Consider the following 18,336-nt stretch of genomic DNA (forward strand, 5'->3'; position numbering starts at 1 on the left):
TAATTTAATAAGCTGCCGTTGTGTTTAGTTTTGGTAGCACTAGTAGTAGGTGACGGTCGTGGCACTGTCTTTGTTTTTACTAATTTAAGATGGTGCATGTTCTGGGAAGAACTTTTTCAAACTTGAGAATTATGAGCTTACTGTTTCAGTTCCTATTCAAAGGTCTACAGCAAATACACAACGGGCTATGGAAATGCGCAGGGGTGTGTCTCGGGGCCTAGGGAACCCTTTACCCAGACCCTTCCCATCTCAGCTCTTTGGAAGTCTGGCATGAGAGATGTGGGACTTATTCCTCTTTAGACAGATGTGTTTGCTGGATTTGCTGATGCTGGGCTGCATCCCTGGCACTGGGCACGGGTGGGAGGGAAGAGGCCTCTGGCCAAAGCATAGAGGTGAAGTTCCCGCCTCTTTCAGGCACACAGCGTGGGAATTGGGGTGGCTAACGAGGAAATCAGGTGAATGGGTGAGGCAAGGGAGGAAGACAGAGTGAGGAGGGACATTGCTCTGTCAGGAAGCTGAGCCCTGAGTCCCCAGATGGTAGCACAAGAATGAGGGTGCAGAGGATAAAACAAAAATCTGCTGAAGAAACTCAACATTCTGTTTAGCCACTCAAGCAACAAACATGCACGGCGCTGGAACTCTCTACATGTCACAAAGCACATCGCAGCTCCCTTGGCTGGTCAGTGCTCGCTGTGACAATAGAATGGCTGTCATTCCACTTTTACTGTTGCAGAGACGGTGGTTGTAGGGGGTCACCTTTGCAAAGATCCCACAGCCAGTGTGGGGGCCAGCAGAGACCTGGGCCTGTGACACCAATCCCACCTCCTTCATCTTCTGTGCAGAATCGACTTCATACCAGCCCTATGTCCTGTGCTAGGGGGAGCCACACAAGAACCGGCCAATCATCTCCACAAATGACAACCTAGCGGATAGGGAGGGAGAAGTCCCCGGGAATGCTACAGAAGAGCACTGGCCACTCAGAAGGTCAGCATCTTAGAGTGTGGGATCCAGGCACCTGGTTTTGTGGGAAGGGGATTCTGAATCCAGCATTGAAGGAGGGGAGGGGGGCATCCCAGGGACAAGGCACGGAAAATTTGGCACACCACTATGGAGAGCTACATGTGTCTCAGCCTGGCTGGTGTGGGCACCAGGAAGACGCATTTCGGGCCCAGGCCTAGAGATGGGGTCTGTTCATGGGAACAAGGGTTGGACCAAGGCCTTGGCACTGTATCCCATGGATGGAGGAAGCCACAGAAGACCCTCAGCAGGAGGAAGCTCCCTCTGGCAAGGGTGAAGAAAGGAAACAGATCAGGAAGCAACTGGAGACACCCCCCAGGTGAGAAGCACCTGCAGTGGTCCAGGGAGGAGGAGAGGCGGGGCCGAGGGCTGCAGCAGTGGCATGGCGATTTGGACGGATGTTACTGGGTCAAGAAATACCCAGCCCATCTAGGACCCCCTCGGCAGAAACTGCTGCCAGGTTAAAGAATATCCTACGAGCTATGCTGCCGTGTGACAGGTGAGCACAGCACAGTGGCTGACAGCAAGGATGCCCAAACATGACCTGCAAATCCCCCTCTGCCACTTCCTCCCTGTGTGGCTTGGTGCCATAACCCTGGAGCCTCAGTTTTCTCATCTATAGAATGGGAATGATAAGAAGTGCTGAGAGCAGAGCCTGGCCTTTCATGAGTGCTCAATACATGTCAAGCTGTGTCATTACTATCTGTTATATTTACAAAGCTATTTGCACAAATTACCCCCTCCAACGTTCAAAATAAACCCATGGAGCAGGTTTTTTGTTTTGTTTTGTTTTCTGAGTGTCTCATTCTGTCACCTAGGCTGGAGTGCAGTGCTGCAATCATGGCTCCCTGTAGCTTCGACCTCCTGGGCTCAAGCCATCCTTCCTCTTCAGCCTCCTGAGTAGCTGGGACTATAGGTGTGCACCTGGCTAGGCTAATTTTTTAACACCACGCCTGGCTAACTTTTTTGTAGTTTTTGTAGAGACAGAGTCTCACTCCGTTGTCCAGGCTGATCTTGAACTCCTGACCTCAAGCAATCTGCCCGCTTCAGCCTCCCAAAATGCTGGGATTATAGGTGTGAGCCACTGCGCCCAGCCTGGGGAATGTAATCTTGAGCCCCTCTTCAAATATGCAAACAGGCTCAGTCATGACTTTCTGGGGACATGCAATCAGGCTCACTGGGGAATTGAAGCCCCTTGGGCAACCTGTGGCTACCCTGCACAGAAGATAGCCCCCAGCTGTTCCCAGCCCTGCCAGTGGCAGCCCTACTGCCACAATGCTTCGGGAGGCACCTGAGTGGGCTGGGCCAGGTAGGGGAATCTATGGAGGCCCATCCTTCTCATTCCCTGTTTGAGATGCATCCTGTCTGATCCATGAGCCCAGGTGGCTGCTGCTTTCTGCTTGAGGGCACAGACTCGTGGATACATTCTCCGACATCACTTTTAATCTCCCCAACATGCCTCAGTGTCTGGCTGTGTGGGAAAAGCCACAATAGTAACTTCAATTAAAAACTGTTCTCATGCATCTTGCTTTGCTTGAAATGTTCTCAGCATGGGTGAGGGATTGGAGTCTTTCAAGATGTCTCCAGCAAGAAGGTAGATGATTAAAACCTGCCCCGGGAAGCCTGAGATGGTGCATAAGTATAAATAAACCAATGTTCACAAGATTCTTAAAAGAAGGGGAAGGTGAGTTGAGAGTGGAAGTCAGGGAAGAGGGGAGGTAGAAATGGTGTCATTAAGGATCTTTATTCCGGTGGAATAAAATAGCACTGGGTCACAGAGGCAGTTATTTCCAGGAGCCACAAGTTGTGTTTGTGAGTAAGTCGGACATAGATAGAGGTGTAGAGTGACCAAGTGAGGAGGATCTGCCCCATGAAGTGTGGGCAAGGAGGAGAGTGGAGACCCTGAGCTGAGGGAGTGAGCCATGAGACGCAGCACGTGGGAGCCAGGTGGCTGGTTCAAATCTGCACCTCAGTTGCTTCACCTGAAAATTGGGCTTAATTGTAATCCTGACTTCAGAGCATGGTGGCGAGGCTTAGCTGTGCTGCTCCGTGTAACACAGAGAGCCTGGCACACAGCAAGGCAGGCGTTAGCATGGTCGGTATGGTCAGTTCTGGTTATGGTGACTCAAGCGACCAATGGCACCTGAAGGTTAACTTCTCCAACCTTCATGATAGGAACCAAGAGAAGGAAAAAGCTTCAGTGCCTTCACGTTGTTCTCCACAAAGGATTCAGGGGTGGAGGCGAGCTTCCTTCCAGATAGACTACGGGAGGCCTGCAGGATCCTCTCCCAGGATGTCTGCTAGCACCATGTGATTTTCCCGACCAAAAATATAAAAAATGGACTCCACTTCCAAGGGCCGATAGACATCATTCATCAGCAGGAGGCCAAACAGATTCCCCTTTTGCAGAAGACATCACTCCTGCAATGTTGGGCAGAAAGGAGTCTGCTGCTGGGCCCTCAAGGGAACCTCAGAAGGGAGGGATGCCCTGATGGTGAGCTGCTTGGAGCTGCAGGGGCAGAGGAGAGGCATGGCCCCTCCCCGGGGGAGCAAGCTTCCTGTCCTCCAATGCCCCTCTCAGTTCTTTCAGCCTCCTGTGGGGTCCTCACCTCCACCTCTGGCACCAGCCCGTCTGAGTCGTGGGACACCTGTCTTCAGCCACAATCCACTCTGCCCGGACAGGCTGCAGAGACAGCCAGGCTGGAAGGGGTTGTGACAGAGAACCACACTCTCTGAGGTTCAGATCTGCCTCCATCTCACCCCAACACTCTACAATCCGTCAGCTGTGACTCAGACCTAGCCTTGGGCTCAGATCTAGCCTTGACCCCAGCTTAGCCTCTTCTCACCTGGATGACTTTAGGCAAGGCCCCAAAGCTCTCTGAGCCTCAGAATCCTCTTCTCTAAAATGGGCATGCTGAATGTGTTGCCTTCATAGGCTGCCCGTGCAGCACAGAACCTGGCTGTTAGCAGGTGCTCAAGATTCACCTACACCATCTGTCCTCTTCTTCCACCAGAGGGTGGGGCTCCTGTCTCACGGGTCTTCGTGCCTAGGAATGATGTTCTGTATGCAATGTGTGCTCTCACGCTGTTGGTAAGGATGACAAAGACGATGAAGGCTGGCAATCACTTCTTTCTGGCTTTCCACATTCCTCAACACAGCCTGCCTGCAAGGCTGGCCCTGCCTGATTGACTGATTATTGGGATATGCAGCAGGGCCCAGATGGAACCTCCTCAGGGAGAGAAGAAGGATTGGCAGGAGGTCAGAGAGAAAGCAGGAGATGCAGGAAGGGCTGCTAGGACTCGGTGCAGAGTGACGGGGGTGCAGGGTGCCTGGGAGAGCACATTAGTCACTCCCCCTCAGGTGTCCCTCAAAGCTGCTGGAAATCAAGTCTTAATTCATTTCTAATCAGCTTCCAGAGCTTCATGCTGAGGATATGGATGCGGGGTCTTCACGAGGGCTGGAGGAAATAAGCAATATTCCACCTCTTGGCTAAATGGTAGGCTGGCAAACTGCATGGGCCTCAGGCTGGAGCAATCTGCTTCCACCATTTCCCTTCACTTTCATCCTTCTGGGGAACCAGACTTCCTAGGGCCCAGGTATTTGGAATGGAGGCCTAAATAACCCATCCCTGTTCACTGAACTACCCAATTCTGGCTCCTGGTATGCAGACCCCACACCTGAATTACAGACTGGCTCCCTCAATGTCTCATGGAACATCCTGTCACAGGATACCCAGAAGAACTCCAAGTGGCAATGGCAGGATGGAAAGGAGTTAGGCTGGTCCATGCATGATTTGGTTTTCTCACTGTTGTTCCCCATGCTCACTTGACCTGTAGAGTATGTATGTATGTTACTCACATTCTGTGGCATTTGGGAGATGGGGAGAAAGAGAAGTGCTGGCTGGACCAGGGTCCATAGCTGGGAGGTAAGTAAGGGTGACGGTCTAGATTTAGATTCAAGTGTTAACATTCCTGTTCCCACAATTGGAGAAAAGGAAGAAGGGTGGAAATATAGCTGTTAAAAACACAGGCTTAAGAAAATTCCACTTCCAGTCAAAATGGAGTAATAGGGACTAGATTTACTTTCCCAACTGAAACAACTGAAAACCAGATAAAATACTTGAAAATGATTTTCAAGACACTGTACATCAGACAATGAAGGACAGTGACCCTTGAGAGATGGGAAATTAGCAAGGTGAGCTCCAGGTTACTGCCAGTGGAAAGTTTCCAGGCCATGGAGCAGGAAACTCAGGCAGGGCTCAATGGACTCCCTGAGTTGAAGAATGGAAATGAGTCTGGGGAGAGTGAGGCAGCTGGAGACCACAGGGCAGAGTACAGAGAGAAGACAGCTGCCCAGAGAGAGAACCCTGGGCTTTGAGAGAGGGACCACTCAAACATTCAACAGTGCATGTTTGTGCAGAAGCTGCCTGAGGCAGGGAAAGAATCACCCAAAAAATTGCAGGAACAGTGCCTGGCACCCATACAGGGCCAAAAATAGTGCCTGTTTCCCTCAGCCGTTTTGAAAATCTCATCATTTATGGGGCACTGAGTAGGTAGAATACTCAGAACAGCATTGCCTTAGTGATGGGGAATAATTACTCTTAGATTAAATATGGCTTGATCCTGCCTAACAAATCTTAAAAACAGTACTTACAAAAATCAAACTGTTCTCAAGCATCTGAACCGCATCCCAGAACAAAGCACAAGAATATTTATGGGAATATAAAAATATCTAGCATATACCACAGTAAAATTCACAATGTTTGGCATCCAACCAAGAATCATCAGGCATGTAAAGCAGCAGGAAAATATGAACCATATGTGGAGAAAAGGCAATCAATCAAAAGCAATCCAGAATTGACATATTCATAATTAATAAGTGAGGACATTAAAACAGTTGTTATAAGCATATTCCATATGTTCAAAAAGCTACAGGAAACAATGAACATCTTAAGAAGAGAATGGAAGAGATATGTTTTATGTAAAAGATCTAAATTAGCTTCTAGAGATGAAAACTATAACATCTAGTATCAAAAGTACACTGGGTGGTGCTATTATTAATAGCAGATTGGATCTTCAGAAGAAAACCTTGTTAACTTGAAGGCATATCAATAACAACTATCCAAATAAAACACAAACAGAAACAAAGACCAAAAAAAAGAGAAGAGAGCATCAGTGAGCAGTGAGACAACTTCAGGTGACCTAATATATGTGTATTAGTGGCAAAAGAAGAGGAGAGAGAAGACAGAACTATAAATATATATATACACACACACACGTATACATATATATATCCATATGTATATCCATATATATACATGAAGGACAGTGACCCTTGAGAGATGGGAAATTAGCAAGGTGAGCCATACAGATGCTCCAGTTTACTGCTTGTGGAAAGTTTCCAGGCCATGGAGCAGGAAACTCAGTCAGGGCTCAATGGACTCCCGGAGTTGATGGAGATATATATATATATATATATAGACGTATGTGTGTATATATATCTCCAAAGAAATAATAGCAGAAAAATTCCAAAAGTGATGCAAACTATAAATCCACAAGTGCAAGAAACTCTCCAAACTCCAAGCACAAGAAACATGAAGAAAATGACACTAAAGTACATCATAATCAAATTGCCCAAAAAAAATGATAAGGAAAAAAATCTTAGATGCAGCCAGATGTCAAAAAGATGCATTACGTTCAGAGAAACAAAATAAGGATGGCAGCAGATTTTGCACTAAAAATAATGTAAACTAGAAGATGATGGAACAATATCTTTAAACAAACTGTCAACTTAGAATTCTATACCCAGGAAAAAACAAACAAACAAACAAACTTTAAAAAAACAAAGCCCTTTCCCCCCACACACATACAAAAGATATAAGAATGAATTCATCAGCACTTCTGCATTACTAAAAAAGTCTTTCAGGCAGAAGGGAAATGATACCATATAGAAACATGGATCTGCACAAAGGAAGGAAGGGCACTGGCTATAATAACAACATGGGAAAATAAATGAAAATTGTTCTTACTATTTAAACCATTTAAGAGAAAACTGACTTTCAACACATAATAACAATGTAGTTTGAGGTTTATAACATATGTACAAGTAAAATGTATAACAACAGTAGCACAAAAACTAAGAAGGGAGAAATAGAGTTTTACTGTTTTAAAGTTCTTTCTGTATGTACACTTGCAGATCCAATCTGACAATCTCTGCTTTTTTAATTGGAGTGTTTAAACTGTTTACGTTTAATGTGATTATTAATATGGTTGGGTTTAAATCTATTATTTACTGTATTTGTTTTCTATTTTTTCATCTGTTCTTTCCTTTGTTTTTCTTCTTTTTCTGCCTTCTTTTAATAGGTTATAATAAGTTAAAGATCTATCCTATAAATACAAAAGCAACCATAAATTAACAAAACAAAGGGTTGTGTTTAATAAGCCAACAGAGGAGATAACATGGAAACATTTAAATTTCCCAACCCAAAAGAAGGCAGAAAAAGAAGAAAAACAGAGCAAAGGAAGGATGAAAAAATAGAAAATAAATACAATAAATGGTAGATTTAAACCCAACCATATCAGTAATCACATTAAATGTAAAAAGTTTTGGCCAGGAGCGGTGGGTCATGCCTGTAATCCCAGCACTTTGGGAGGCCAAGGAGGACGGATCACAAGGTCAGGAGATCGAGACCATCCTGGAACCTGGGAGGCGGAGCTTGCAGTGAGCTGAGATCATGCCACTGCACTCCAGCCTGGGTGACAGAGTGAGACTCTGTCTCAACAAAATAAATAAAATAAAATAAAATAAAATAAAAGTTTCGACACTCCAATTAAAAAGCAGAGATTGTTAGATTGGATTTTAAAATAGGCTCTTAAAAATTTATGTCCACAGAAAAACCTGGACAGAGATGTTTATGGCAGCTTTATTAATACTTGCCAAAACTTCAGGCGATCTGCCTGCCTCGGCCTCCCAAAGTGCTGGGATTATAGGCGTGAGCCACCACGCCCAGCCCAACACGGCGAAACCCTGTCTCTACTATAAATACAAAAAATTATCTGGATGTAGTGGTGGGCACCTGAAATCCCAGCTACTTGGGAGGCTGAGGCAGGAGAATTGCTTGAACCCAGGAGGTGGAGGTTGCATTGAGCTGAGATCATACCACTGTACTCCAGCCCAGATGACAGAACGAGACTCCATCTCAAAAAGCAAAGCAAAAACTTGGAAGCAACCAAGATGTTCTTCAATAGATGAATGGATAAACAAACTGTGGCACATCCAGACAATGGAATATTATTCAGCACTAAAATGGAAAAAGCAGGCTGGGCGCAGTGGCTCACACCTGTAATCCCAGCACTTTGGGAGGCCAAGGCAGGCAGACCACCTGAGGTCAGGAGTTTGAGACCAGCCTGGCAAACATGGTGAAACCCCATCTCCTGTAAAAACACAAAAATTAGCTGGGCATGATGGTATGCACCTGTAATCCCAGCTACTCGGGAGGCTGAGGCAGGTGAATCACTTGAACTCGGGGAGCAGAGACTGCAATGAGCTGAGATCATGCCACTGCACTCCAGCCAGGGCAACAGAGTGAAACTGCATCTCAAAAATATAAAAAATAAATAAAAATAAAAAATAAAATAGAAAAAGCTATCAAGCCTTAAGTGCATATTACTAAGTGAAAGCAGCCAATCTGAAAAGCTACATACTGAATGATTCCAACTATGATACCCTGGAAAAGGTAAAACTGTGAAGACAGTAGAAAGATCAGTGATTGCTAGGGGTTAAGGGGAGGAAGAGGTGAATACATGCAGTCCAGAGGACTCTTAGGCCAGTGAAAATACTGTCTATAACATGGATGCACGTCATTATACATTTGTCCAAGCCCACGGAATGTACAACACCAAGAGAGAACCCTAATGTAAACTATGGACTTTGGAGTGTTTTGTTTTTGTTTTTCTTTTTGTTTTTTGAGATGGAGTCTCACTCTGTCGCCCAGGTTGGAGTGCAATGGCACAATCTCAGCTCACTGCAACCTCCACCTTCCAGGTTCAAGCAATTCTCCTGCCTCAGCCTCCCAAGTAGCTGGGATTACAGGTGACCACCACCACGCTCAGCTAATTTTTGTATTTTTAGTAGAGACAGGGTTTCATCATGTTGGTCAGGCTGGTCTTGAACTCCTGACATCAAGTGATCCTCCTGCCTCGGCCTCCCAAAGTGCTGGGATTACAGGCATGAGCCACCACGCCCAGCGACTATGGAGGATTCTGATGTGTCAATGGAGGTTCATCAGTTGTGGCAAATGCACAGCTCCAGTGGGGATGCTGATGGTGGAAAAGGCTGTGCATAAACAGGGGCAAAGGGGTATCTGAGAAATCTCTATGCCCTCCTCTCGATTTTTCTGGGAACCTAAAACGTCTCTTTAAAAAAGTTCTTAAAAATAATAGGCTGATGTGATGCAGAGGCTTTTGTTTTATCCCCAGCTGTGTGCCCTCCAAGCCTCAGTTTCCTCACCTATAAAATGGATCTGAATGTGCCTATTCCACGGGGCCACGGCAAGGATTCAGTGAGATTCTGTGTATTGCTCAGCACAGGGTTTGTCTGGTACCTCAAAGGCATCATTGAATGGTAGCTGTGATGGGAAGGTACAGGGACGTCTTGAGGGGACACAGTGAGGAGGGAGTGAACACAGATGGGTCTCCATCACCTCAGTGTAGAAAGAGCTGGGGTACAGGACCTCAGCAGAACATAGCACACAGCAAGTGCTCCCTAAACACTCAAGCGTTTCATTGGAGACTTGCCATCCACTCGCATATGTCCCAGTTCTCTTAGCTTTGTGAGATTCCATTGTTCAAGTCAAATGTCTGAAATCTTAAAACACTAGAAAATTAGTCTACAAAAATCACTGGAATGTTTACTTCTTGAACTGCTCATTACACCTCTGCATAAAATGTAGCCTTGTACTCTCTCCTGAAGCGGGTCTAATTGGAAGGATAAAATATTTAAATCTTTGCAATGGAAACCTGAAGTACAACAAGACAAGCCCTAAGATAACAGACAATTTGTATTTTAATGATAATTCTTGCTTGAAGGAAAAGAAGCACTCATTGGCTGAAGAAAATATTCTCCAAGAAGCAGACTGCCAGATTCCCTGGAATTCTATTTTTCTAGACAGTGATATGTTCCTCTGGGGATGGACAATTTCTGCCAGTCTCTTGCGGAATTCTATTTTTCTGGACAGTAATATGTTCCTCTGGGGATGGACAATCTCTGCTAGTCTCTTGCGTATCTGTCAGAATGAGGCCCTTCCCCGTAGCTAAGAGAGTTTCAGGAGATAAAAAAATCACCTCTCCAATACGAAGAGATGTCTTTTGTGTCTTTTTCCTCCTGAAAAATGACAGAAATGCAAATTAACTGAGTCTCTCAAGGTCCTGGGGGTAAAGAGAAGGGGAATTAGCAGGGGATATGCCAGCATCTCAGCTGTGATTAGATACACGTGTGGTGTCTCCCAGAAGGACAGGCCCAGTGTTAATATGATGTAAATATGTAGGTGAGACTGAATCCTCCCACCTAGCAAGGGCCAGATTCCAAGAGACAGGCGGAAGAGAGAGGTGGGGGAATTCCCAGCTCCTCAAGCACAGGAAGCCTACTTGGATCTCCCTAGTATGAATTTGAACCAAATAAAATGGTCATTTGATAGGTCAAAAATGGTCAGATGTCAGCAGTTTCACATGGTTTAGCCTAATAAGGTCATGGCCTACCTCCTTAGGAATAAGTGACTTTTCTACTGGGCCTGGCAGTGTTTTAAGGTTGTGCCAAGCTCTACACACCATTATTTAGTCTAGAGATAATACACTGGCAGCCCCAGGACGAAACCAGCCCACACGCCTGTTTCGTTTGGTCCAGGTAGTAGCCAGTCCCCAAGGACAATGACCATCCATTCTGTCCCTCTCTCCTAGACACACACGCTACATCAAAAGCTGGAATCCGACTCTCCTTCCTTTAAATCTGGGCTGGCCTGGAGACTTTCTTGACCGAAAGAATGTAGTGTTAATGACATTCTGGGACTTCCAGGCAGGTCTAGTAAGCCTGCAGCTTCTACCTAGAACTGCTGGAATACTCTTGGGGGAGCCAACACCATGCAAGAAGAGCAACAACCCTGGGACCTCCATACTGGGAGGAAGCCCAAGCCACCTGAAGAAGCCCTTGCAGGATGAAATCCCAAGAGGAGAGAGTGGTCAAGTTGCCTGGAGGCACCAGACAAGTTCGGAGGAAGCTACAGGCTAGAAGCCTAGACTCCAGCCCCTGCTGTTCCAGCTGATGCCACTGGGGCAAAAACAGGACTCTTGAAAGCTCCCAGGTGATTCTAATGGCAAGAACATTTGAGAACCACTGGGTTGAAACCACTCACTACAGGGACGAGACAGTGCAAGACAAAAATAAGGTTGAGCTCTTACGCCCGAGGCATGCTTTCACAGGACAGTTACACCGTAAGAACAAGCAAAGGAGTCCTCCTGTCTCTGTTGTCCATGCCAATCCCCCGTAACACGTGCTGGCTTAACCTGCAGAACGTTCCTGAAATGCTCGCTCCCTTCCCCCAGCACCATGCACTTCTTGGATGATGTGGGCTTCCCCTGGAGCAAGTGAGCGTCCCAACAGGCCCAAGTGGAAGCTAAGGCTTTTTAGGACTTAACCACAGAATGTCACCAATACTGCATTCTCTTCACCAAGAAAGCCATTACACTTTCTCTTCACCAAGGATAGTCCCAGATTTAAGGGGAGAAGAATCAGATTCCAGCTCTTGAAGTGGTGGGCAGCAAGCGTGTCCAGGAGGGAGAGAGGAAATGCACAGCAGCTGTCTTTGAACATGGGTGACACCACCAATGACACAGGGATTTTGGACTCAGTCCTAAAAGACTGATTCTCCCCTTATCCCCAGCCCACTGGGCACCCAGGTGACCCTGTCCTCTTGGCCACGCCTGGTCAAAGAGAAATGGATGCCCTTTTTCACTGTTTACATCCTCCAGACTCTCCAGAGACTCAGGGACTGTGTGGAGTGGGGCTGGGGTGTTTCCAGGGTGGGGGAGAGGGCAACCAGGAGCCTCCAGGGCTCAGAAGCAAGATGGGGCCCATGAGCACACCCTCAGTGCCTGCAACCTCTGTTACGCTGTCACATAGCCACGTATACCGCACCAGGGAGGGTGCCTCTGCATAAGAGGATTTGCCAGATAACTGGTGTCTACTCTGTACACCCAAAGAGGATATCTATTTAATGCTTAGCTTCCGAGTGGAAAATCTTTCTAAAATGGCTTATGTGTTCTGGGTCCTCTTCAGCCAAAAACAGGAATCACATTTAACAACATGGGTAAGAAGAAACATGGGCTTGGAGTCACGTGGATCTGGCTTCACTGACTTAGTTAATCACACAAGTGTGCACGCCCAGCCCCAGGCATCCCTCCAGCTTCTCTCCTCTACAGGAGCTGAGGTTTTCCCAAGGAACTGCTCCAACTCTATGCCATTCCCCTGCTCAATAACTTGCAATGGCTCCTACTGCCTACCGATTAGATGCAAACTTCTCACCCCAGCAATCAGCACCTTCTATAATCTGGCCCTGGCCTCTCTCTCTCAGCCCTCCTGCACCCCTATCTTCTAACTTTCTGAAGGACTCTATGAATATTTCCTGGGCTTACCTATCTTGATACCTCTCCACCTAGAACAGTCTTAAAGCCCAGGCCCACCAGGAGATATATGCCTATAGTTCTAATCCATCTACAGCCCCCATTCTCAAAGTCCTGATGATGACAGCTGTTCAGTGGCATTGGCATTTGACACTTTGAATTCACTGTCTTTTCCTGTTAATGTCTCTTCGTGAACATACATCTGGTCCTCATCCAATCCTCTAACAAATACTTGTGGACCTACTTTGTGCTGGGCACCTTCTTCAATCCAGCACTTTAGCCATTCCCCTCTTTGGGTCTTGACTGGGCCCATCATTTCTCCAAGATTTGATAAGCATGCAGAAAGAAAATCTACGTTCCATTCAAGTTTGTCCCGCAGGATCCCTGTCCCAGTGCCTGACACGGAGCTTATTACAAGGCAGGTACTAGACATTTGCTGAGCAAGTGGATGGATGCACCAACATTTCTCTGCAAACTGCTCCCTGCTGAGGGAAAGACTGCACAGGGAGACTGTGACTGTCACCCTCACCTGGTGGCCACAGGACACACCAGGGGCAGGGTCTGAGCACTTACTCCAGCCAAGCACTGCGAAGTGTTGCAGGTAGTGAAGTAACAGTTCCCATCCTTATGGGCATAATGGGATGAATCAACAACAGAAAGCAATCCACTAGAAAGGCACAATAGTAAGACCACTTCCCAGAGGGAGGAGAAGAGAGAAATCACTCTGAAATAGATCTGTACTGTACCTTACATCAAATCTTTCTCAGGCTGCAGCAATAAGGTGGAAACCCCAGTGGCTTTGCAGACACTCAGACTCAGATTTGAAATCCAGTTCTCCTCCTTACAAACGGCATGTCCTTGGGCAAATTATTTAATCTCGTTTAGTGTCCTGACCTGTAAAATGGGGCCTCCATCATGGACTTGTAAGGGTTTGCTGTGATAAAATATGCCAAGTACCCAGCATCTGGCACTTAGTAGGTGCCCAACAAACCTTAGGGTCTGTTCTCACGTGTGTGGCACTTCATGTTTCTGTCCCTTGTAGCTAGCACAGTACTGCGCATGTAACCAGTGTCAAAAATGTGTCAAGGAGAATACGTTGACCAAGTGGAATGTGAATTGTAAACAAAAAAGGAAAACTAGGAACCTGGTCTCTGGGCAGACTCTGCCTAAAGAGGTTGAAAAGCCCTGTGTTTATTTTGTCAAGTTGCCATGGCAGCACTGGTGCTCCAGCCAGCTCCAGGGTTAGCAAGGATCAATTTATCTTGTAACCATGGAAATTCCGGAGGTTCGGTGGGATCCAGAGGGGAAGGCAGACACAGTTCCTCTCCACTCTAGAAATAAATCCCGGAAAGCCTCCTTAGTTTTCGTGCAGCTAAAACCATCATTATCTAAAATGATGTTTACATGACAATATTTATAAGTATGGATTTAGGCATAGGAGATGTAAAATCAGGCAAAAAAAAGGGGCGGCAGCAATACTCAGAAGGGCAATTAGCATCATGGAACACTTAAGAGGCTGCCAGAGAGCCAGGATCTAGACCCCTAGAGCTAACTTGGGGCTTCTGCATTTTTTATGCTTCCATTTGCAGACTCGCTGCCAACACACAGCCTGGATTTTGCTGTCACTTTTCAAACAGGCTTCCACTACAGGTGAAGCTTGGGGAAAAAGAAAGCGTCCCCTCAAATGTCATTCCCTGTAAAAGAAAACAGCAGCAGATGGGGTCCCTGCCACACACCATGGAGACAGAAGGGAGCCTGGGTGGCCTCCCGACGTCTCTGCTCCCACCATAACCAACCAACACAACCAGAGAAGTTGCAAGACGTGGCTTTGGTAGATTGGGACTTACTCTCCCAAGCCAAATGCAGCCCTTCCCTGGAGCCAGCTCTGGGTCTTCTCTAGGGCCCCAGACGGATGGAGAAATCCGGGATTTGTCTTTGTTCTGGCTCAAGAGAGTTAAGGCACAGAAACAGAATCATCACCCAAGCTCAGAACTCCAGGGGATTCCGCTGGAGGAAAATTCAAGCTGTGAGAGATTTGTTTTTCCGGCCATTGGGAGCCTGTTTGTGTCGGGGGAGGGTTCCGGCCGCGCTGGGCACTGGTGGCTCCATTAGACTCTACACAAAGCAAAAGAGGACAAATGACCGCGGCGCGTCGACGCTTGGCGAGTCACGGTCACAAAGCGGGTCTCAGCGCCTTCCTCGGGCGGCGGCAGAGGGGGCGCTCGAGGTCACTGGCAAGAGACAGATTACCCGCGCCTCGGCAAAACAGAGCGGGGAAGAGCCAGACTGTGCGCCCATCCGCGTTCGCGCGGGTCTGAGCCGCCCCGGTCTTGGAGGGCTCCGGGACCCCAGAAGGGGGACAGCAGTGGGGGATGGGCAGGAAGGGGGCGACTCGGGTTGCCCAGGCTCCTCGCAGCCTCCCTGCCAGAGAGAGGGGCCCGAGTGGGAACAGCTCGAGCCACGGGGGTGCAGGGCGCGCAGCCCGCCCCACCCCGGGAGAGCCGCGATCGCCGCCCCCGACGCGTGCACCAGGTGGGGGTGCCCGGCTCGGGACAAAGGACCGGAACGCGGATCGCGGGAGGGCGCCACTGCCCAGTCCCAGCGTGGAGGGCGAGACCGTGGCCCCGAACCTCCCCAAACTTGGTGGCCAGGGGCGCGTGGAGAGGGCGCCCCGTTACCTGCGCGGCCATAAAGGAGAGATCCATGGTGTCGCTGTCGCCGCGGCTGTTGCTGCCGCCCGCGCTCGAGTCCTCGCTGCTGCAGCTGCCGCTGCGGGTCAGCAGCCTGCACAGTTGGCGGGGATCGGGCGGAGCAGCTAGCGTCTGGAGCCCGCACGGCGCCCTCGGCTGTCTCTGGGCTTCTGGCTCCAGACAGCTACTGGGCGGAGGGCTCCGAGCGCGGGGGCGGGCGGGGCGGGCGGGGCGGGGCGGGGCGGGGCGGGGCTCGGGGGACGGGGCGCCCCTCCACGTGACCACTCCCGGCCCCACCCCTGGGGCGGGGTCCGTCAGAAACCCCAAGCGCTCACAATCGCCTCCCTTCGTGCGCGGGATGGGGAAACTGAGGCCCGAGGCCGCCCCGCTGGTTGGTGCAAAAACCAGCCTGGAACCCAAGTCCTGAGCTGTTGGCGCCCCGCCCCGTGCAGTTGAGCCCAACCCACCCGGGGCTGTGGGCAGCTCTCTCTTGGGGCTGACACGTTATCCAGTGCCTGAGGACCAAGATCGGAGTGACCTGGCTTTCCACGCCAGCGCTCCTCCCAGGGTCCAGTGTGCTCCCGGCTCGGCATCTGGGCAGAACGAGGTTTAATCCTAGCTCTGCTTTGTTGTGCGGCTTGAACAAGATAGTGTCTTTGAGCCTAGATTTCCTCATCTGTGAAAAGACAATACAGATCCGAATAATTAAATGAGATAGGGAATACAGCACGGGGTGTCCTCAATAAATGAGAGCCCTAACATGGCTAATCATGCAATAGAGATGAGGCTGTGAGTGGTGTCTTCGAGGACTGCACGGTGCTCAAGTTGCACAGCGGGTACTCTATGGCTCTCTGCTCAAACAAGTATCGAAACTCATGCAGCTGCCACAAGTAAGGGGAACAGTGTGTGTGTGTGTGTGTGTGTGTGTGTGTAGAGTACCACTGGTCCCTTCGGGTGGTATCTCTTCCAGGTACTTCACACTCATGGTCATCATGAGCCTCTCTGAGGGGCAGCCTGGGACTCCCAGACTTTGTCACAGGCAAGGAAGCTGTGGCACAGGGAGATGGAGGGGTTTGTTCAAGGTCCCGCAGCAGCTAGGGGCCCAGCAGGGACTGTGGCTGTGGGAATGGGACCAGAACCTCACTGACTTATAGAAGGCTCTCAGTGTCATCTTTCCTATAACTTTCCTTTCTTTCCCTTCCCTTCCTTTCTCTCTCCTTTTCTACCTCCTCTTCCTTCTCTCCTTCTCCCCCACCCGCCCCCCACCACTTTTTTCTTTCTTCTCTCTCTTCACTTTTCCCGTCGTGCTTGCCTCCTCCCTTCCTCGTCTGGTCTCTAAACCTTACAATTCCCTGGCCCTCCCTTCCCTCCCTGTTTTTAGTCAGTACTGTGCTCGCCACACCCATCATTCCTGCCACCTCCCAGCGTCGTCCACACGGGGCAAGCCCAAACAGTCCATGCCAACAGCCGTCCACCTCCTTCCATCCTTCCTGTGGCCAATAGCAGAGCAGCTTGCCCAGGACTGTCCAGGGCTCCCTATCTGCTGTAAGAAATATGTACATTTATTGTGAAGTGTCATACTTCACAATCAAAGGGCATGTATGTTGTGTGTGTGCAATTTGAAATATAATATAGCCTTGCATAGGTTAAAAAAATGGAACAATAAAAAACAGTCTTCAAATCCTACTGTGTATCCCTCCTAAGGCATCTCCTACCTGCCCCGTTTCCAGGGTCACCTCCATCCTATTTAGTATTCATTCATGTCAATTCTCTTGCTTTCCTTTATAGTTTTACCTTTATAGTTTGCCTGCTTTAACCCTTTGTAGAAAAATTAAATTGCTCTAAATTTGTTCTTCCAAGTCTTCTCTGTTCCTTTCTCAGCATTGTTTGTGTAGTTGATGTTCATTGTTTTTCAGTGCTACACAATGTCCCATTTGTATGTCTTTATCACAGTTTTTATTGATGCACTAGCCCTTTGATGGATACTTTGGTCATCTCCAGGTTTTCTGATAACGCCAAAAAAAAAAAAAAAAATGCTGCTATGAACACTCTCGATCTTGTCTTCGGATGCACAGGTGCAAGGGGTCCTCAGGAATGGAACAGTTGGGTCTTGTGGTCAGCTCCTCTGTGCTTTTACTAATTGATGCCCATTGTTTTCCAGTTTCTGATTTCCAAGGTGGTTTCACCCATTTTATTGTCCTACCTATAGCAGGCATGGGTTCTTATTGCTCCACATTGACCAACACTTTGTATTGTTAGGACTTTTTTTTTTAATTTTGCAAATATGATATGATGAAGTAGTGTTTCATTCGGATTTGATCCTCATTTCTCTGACTACTAATGACACTAAGCATCTTTTACACACCTATTGATCAGTTTCATTTCCTTTGATGAGAAATGCCTTTCATCAGGTCTTTTGTGCGTGTTTTAAAATTTTGCTTATTGTTTTTTATTGACTCAGGAAAAGTATGTATATGTTTTAGATACTAGTCTTGTTAGTTATAGGTTTTTAAATATCATCTTTCATGTTTACATTTCTTTTCACTCTATTATATATTTTCATGAACAGAAGTAAATAATTTTAATTTGGTCAAAATTTATTAACATTTTCTTTTATAGTTAGCCCTTGTTTAATAAATTATTTGCCAATTTGAGACCATAAAGATATTGTCCTGTAGTATTTTAGTAAAAATTTGAATACCTTTTCTCATATTTCAGCCTTGTATAACTGATATATTGTGTGTGAGGCGGGAGTAAGGAAGCAATTTTATTTTTCTCATATTAATGTTCAATTATTCCAGCCCCATATTGACTAGATCGGCTCTTTTCTGTTGATCTGCAACACCAAATTTGTCAGGTGTCCATCTAGCCATGAGTCTGTTTCTAGGCTGTTCTGTTCCATTGGTTGTTCATCTGTCTAATACTAATGCTATTCTGGTTTAGTTACTCTAGTTTC

General features: G+C 47.6%; 1 protein-coding gene across 5 annotated transcripts in view; it reads right to left on the bottom strand.

Annotated features, from left to right (window-relative positions):
- Window positions 1–15,590, bottom strand: part of C7H14orf132 (chromosome 7 C14orf132 homolog) — a 41,542-nt gene extending 25,952 nt beyond the window's left edge. For 2 of the 5 annotated variants that reach the window (XM_031667866.1, XM_031667867.1), the window contains exons 1-2: window positions 14,538–14,697; window positions 13,437–13,584 (exon numbers count right to left, since the gene is read on the bottom strand). Coding sequence is in view for 2 of the 5 variants with exons in the window: in XM_009212208.4 (XP_009210472.1) it covers window positions 4,751–4,987 (237 nt within the window). In the remaining 3 variants the exon portion in view is untranslated. Of the gene's footprint in view, window positions 1–4,750; window positions 7,652–13,436; window positions 13,585–14,537; window positions 14,698–15,368 lie in introns of those variants that run through there. The other 3 variants (XM_009212207.3, XM_017961512.3, XM_009212208.4) reach the window with 3 other exon arrangements.
- Window positions 15,591–18,336: the final 2,746 nt, after the last annotated feature.

The sequence above is a fragment of the Papio anubis genome, chromosome 7 (genome assembly GCF_008728515.1).
Source record: "Papio anubis isolate 15944 chromosome 7, Panubis1.0, whole genome shotgun sequence".
NCBI classification, from domain to species: domain Eukaryota; kingdom Metazoa; phylum Chordata; class Mammalia; order Primates; family Cercopithecidae; genus Papio; species Papio anubis.